At 53.4% G+C, this 4532-nt stretch overlaps 1 protein-coding gene across 1 annotated transcript; it reads left to right on the forward strand.

Annotated features, from left to right (window-relative positions):
* Nucleotides 1-2770: 2770 nt before the first annotated feature.
* On the forward strand, nucleotides 2771-4210 carry NGA_0373100 (uncharacterized protein; the record flags this gene model as incomplete). Its single annotated transcript, XM_005854986.1, has 4 exons — nucleotides 2771-3259; nucleotides 3415-3657; nucleotides 3809-3941; nucleotides 4050-4210. 4 exons carry the CDS (start codon nucleotides 2771-2773, stop codon nucleotides 4208-4210), a joined length of 1026 nt encoding a protein of 341 aa, XP_005855048.1.
* Nucleotides 4211-4532: the final 322 nt, after the last annotated feature.

Consider the following 4532-nt stretch of genomic DNA (forward strand, 5'->3'; position numbering starts at 1 on the left):
GGGAGGGCCTGCTCGCGCCAGCCACCCTCTCCTAACAGGGTGTGGGGGAGGTATTAAGAGACAAATAATGGACAAACATGTGTGAGTACCACTCCGACTGTTACAAACCGCTGTCGAAAAGGTGCTTCGAGACGTTCGAGCTAAAGAATATACACGAAATCCTTTTCCGTTTGCTTGAAAACCTCTCGACGGCTCCCGGGAGGAGTTGTCCATAGGGTCGCCTACATTCCCGCGTATGCGTCGGATATGAAATTATCTCCACACTCCCTTGGCCGTCTACCCTTTATGCCACACCCACATTGTGGAGGCTCATTCCTGGCGTTCCATACATGACCAGGTACTGTATACGGTAAATGGCACCGACTTTGCGAACAGTGGTCGGTGAGACCGCGGGTTTTACAGAACAGAAAGACCGACAGGCGTACACCACACGGCACCATGCCCTAAAGCAGCAAGTGAGGCGCCTGAAACAAGAGCTTTACGACCTGGTGAAGCAAACGGGCGTACAGTTGGCTGTAGACAATACACCGCATTTTGGTTCATCCTTCAAGTCGTCCAGGGAAGAGACAGCCAGGCTCCACAGCGCCTTAACCAAAGCTAGGACAGGAATTCGTCGTCGCCGCGAGCACCAACGGCAGCAGAAACATCAGGAAGAAGGTCAGGTACAACGGTTTGGAGTATCTGGTGTTGCGCATGCAAGAGTGGGCTCTGCAAGAAGAGCATGGGGAAAATCAGAAAACGATACAGAAGGTCTTTCTGAAATCCACGAAGAAATGGCCTCGTTGCAGGAGCTGCTGCACACGTGCCGTCTGACTCAGAATCGAGAATGTAAAAAGCTGCGAGAGAAGGAAAACTTACTGAGAAAAAATGTGAAAGAGGCTATAAAAGCTGTCGACACGCTGGACAAGAAAGTTGGTGGAGGAGGGCGGCCACCAGCCACGCGCCATGGAAAGCAGGAGCGTAAGCAAGATAAAAGACAGGAGGGAAAAAGCGAACGGAAATCAGCATGCGACCCCATTGCTAGAAGCAAGGGCCAATTTGGTTATCTTGGCGGCATTGTGAGAGAGACTTCGACAGAGTTTTTGCAAGCTCAGGCGGCAATGAACAAGTTGGAGGACGAGATCCTTCGTGACGGGGGCCTGACAGGGGGTTGGCTCGCAGGAGAACATGCGCGATTCCTTACTCTGTGGGAGGAGTCTGGGCAGGGAGGGGGAAGGGAGGGGGGAAGCACCGGGCACGAAAGGGAGGACCCGGTGGCAGACATGCAACGCACCATGTCCTTCTTGGAAAGGGCAGTCCGCGTCCTCTGGCAACGGAGCGAGGGGGAAATCATGCGGCACTTGCTCTGGTACAAAGAACATCGGCTCAGGATGAAAAATCGGTCTATGTGGGTACAACGACTCGAGGAGGCAGTAGCTGGACCGGGAGCAGCCAAGAAAGAGGAGGCAGCGGTGCGACTGCAACGGTCCATCCGGGCGTGGCGGCAGGCAAAGGAGGCCCAAATTCGGGCCGATATGGAAAAGAAAAGGAGAGAGGCGTCTGCCAAGCAGAAACGTGAGCGGGGAGCATGGTTGCGGCGATCGGCGAGACTGAAGGAGCACTTGACTCGCCAACGGGACGCGAGGGAGAAAAGGGAGCGATTGATATCCCTGGCGCGCAGAGAGGCCGATACTGTGGCACAAGAAGAAAGAACCTTTAAAAAAGTGGTGGAGGGTTCGAAAGGTGTAAAGAACTATATGTCTTCGAATGACCCGAAGCTTGTCAAGCTAATCCTGGCACGGAGGGCGGTCCTGAGTTTGCGACACGCGGAGAAACGTCGTCAACAGATATGGGCACAACGGCCCAGCAGACAGGCAGAAGCAAGAACGCGGCTACAGAAGGCAGCTTTACGGAATGTATATTGGGAGCAGGCCATCTTCGGTTGTGGAGAAGACATCACGTCGGGGAGGGATGAGAAGGGAGGAGGGGCGGAAGGTGGGCAGGCACGTTCCCTCCCGCGTTACGTCTATCGAGACGTGGCCAGATTGAACCAAGCGACTGAGGCGTGGAAGAGGCAGGCTTACGACGATGCAGAGTTGGATGCAAAAGACAGAGCTCGGTTGTTTTGTACAGCTCATCAACGGCCGTTGCCTCCCGGCTTTTGACAAGTAGATGCGTAGAATTGTGAATTTGCATGAACCATCCAAAGGAAAAAGATGCCGCAAAGTACGAGCCAACCTATTTCTAATTCGGGATACGAATGCTATGCATCATTATTTGCTATCAACCTTCTCCCAGACATAAATATTGAAATGAGGCTGCTGCAGAACATAAAACATGCGTATCAAAGTATGCCAAATCACATGACGTAATCAAAAATTAAAAAATAAAATTAGGAAATCAAATGTGTAGGAATGGAGAGTAATGCCAGGTAGAGTACAAGTGTTGCCAAATCCTCAGTTTTCCGAAGGAGCATGTCGCCATACTTCAAGTTCGGTATCTCGTCTCCCAACGGTTTCGAGCTTCACCCGGTCATGGTATCGATTTGTGGTCGTGTACACTGCATGATAATCCGCGCACAGGTCTCTGGCAAGTTTCAGGCGTCCTGAGATCTAGTGATATGGTGCTGCTTTCGGGATCCTGCGGGATAGAAAAACCTTTTTAGTGAGGATTCCCAGAGAGGAATCTCCTCTCAGCCTCCCCACCGAATTCAAACTACCGCCTCCTAATTTTCTATACTTCGCACTGTGTATTTCCTTGTCATAACAGGCGTAGTGGAGGGATAGACGAGATGGCTTCTCGATCATTCCCATCGATTTCGTTTCAGCGCATTATGGCTTTTGTGAAAGCTAGGCCGGGTATTGTAGCGGGCGGAGCTCTACTAGCAGCGTACTTCCTTGACCCGGACGAAAGAAGTGAAGACGATGTGGATGAGCTACCCTTGCCAAGCTTCCATAATAAATTATTACAAAATCAGAACCGCTCCAATCGTCATATCCTGCCGCCCTCAAACCTAATCCACAGTGTCACAGCTGGCTGTCTTTCTGCAAAGAAGAGCCTCGACACGCACCCAACTGGAACTGAGGGGACTCTTGTGACCAATGCGGCCCACTTCGAAAGCCTTTATCAGCTAGGTCCCAAGTTAGGGACAGGCGCGTTTGCAGTCGTGTATAAATGCACGCCAAAATCCACGTCGAGCAACGTGGCCGCAGTGAAAGTTTTTGATTTGAGTCGGGTTCCCGCGAAGAAGCAAGCCAGGATCAGGGCGGACATCCATAAGGTAAGTGTGGATCCCATGGCCAACTTTTTCCAGAAAAATCCACCACGTCCTTTAGACAAGCCACACATTATCTAAGGTGCCGTGTAAAGGTCTGGACAGAGAGCCTGTGGAAACAGTTTAAGGCGTCACCCGGTCCCTAAACCCTTTCTGTGCAGGAGTACACCATCCTCCAATCCCTCCAGCACGATCGCATCGTCCAAGTCTACGACCTGTTCGAGGCCCCCACGCAAAACAAGGTGTACGTGGTGATGGAATTTTGCCAAGGCGGGGAGCTCTTCGAACGCATCGTCGCCAAGACGACCTACAACGAGAAAGAAGCCCGAGACGTGATCCGGACGCTCCTGACCGCCCTGGCCTTCTGCCACGAGGACGCAGGGGTCGTGCACAGGGATTTGAAGGTGAGAAAGGACACGTATGGGAGACATTGGGCGGCCGGAGCCCGGGGGCGGGGAGGGAGGACTGGTGCTGTGTGCTTCCCTAGGGCATGCTCCTGTCGCTGTCTTAGTGCCATCCATCCGCTCAGTATTTCTCCCTCCTGACCCTTTTCAGCCGGAGAATCTCCTCCTGGAAAGCGAAACGGACGACCTGCACATCAAAGTGGCGGACTTCGGGGCCGCCTGTCTGATCACCGAATCCGACTGTCTGTCTCACTACTGCGGCACGCCTTCCTACACGGCGCCTGGTGCGGAGAGATTTGCCTGTCCTCCCTTCTTCCTCTCCCTCCCTTCCTCCCTCCTCCCCCCGTTTCCTCCTTCCTTTCCTTAGCTTTTCTTCCGTTTCTTTCCGTCAGAGATTCTGGCTCGTCAGAAATATGGGCCCAAGGTGGACGTGTGGAGCGCCGGCATCATTGCCTACATCCTCTTGGGAGGGTACCCTCCTTTTGCCGACAACCAGGACCAGCTCCGAAAGGTAAACGGCCAGGCCTTTCTGGCTCAACGGCTAGGATTTTGAAATGAGAGCGCGGCCTCGGGTTCGTTTGCCTCCTACTGAGCACCCTTTCGATCGCTTTCCCTGTATTCTCTTTGCCTTGTCTCTCCCTCTGTCAGCGGCACACCTTCTATTTCCATTCGCCCGAATGGGATGCTGTGTCCCCCGAGGCCAAAGACCTCATTAGCCGTCTTCTCCACCGAGACCCGCAGCAGAGGCTCTCGGCGCGGGAGGCCTTGGCCCATGCCTGGTTCGAGAAGGAGAAAGAGGAGTTGGAAGATCGGGAGCTGCCGGCCGCAAAGGAAGGGATCGAGAAATTCAACGCCTTGCGGTGGGTGGGGAGGGA

Source organism: Nannochloropsis gaditana (genome assembly GCF_000240725.1).
Source record: "Nannochloropsis gaditana CCMP526 unplaced genomic scaffold scaffold326, whole genome shotgun sequence".
Classification (NCBI taxonomy): Eukaryota; class Eustigmatophyceae; order Eustigmatales; family Monodopsidaceae; genus Microchloropsis; species Microchloropsis gaditana.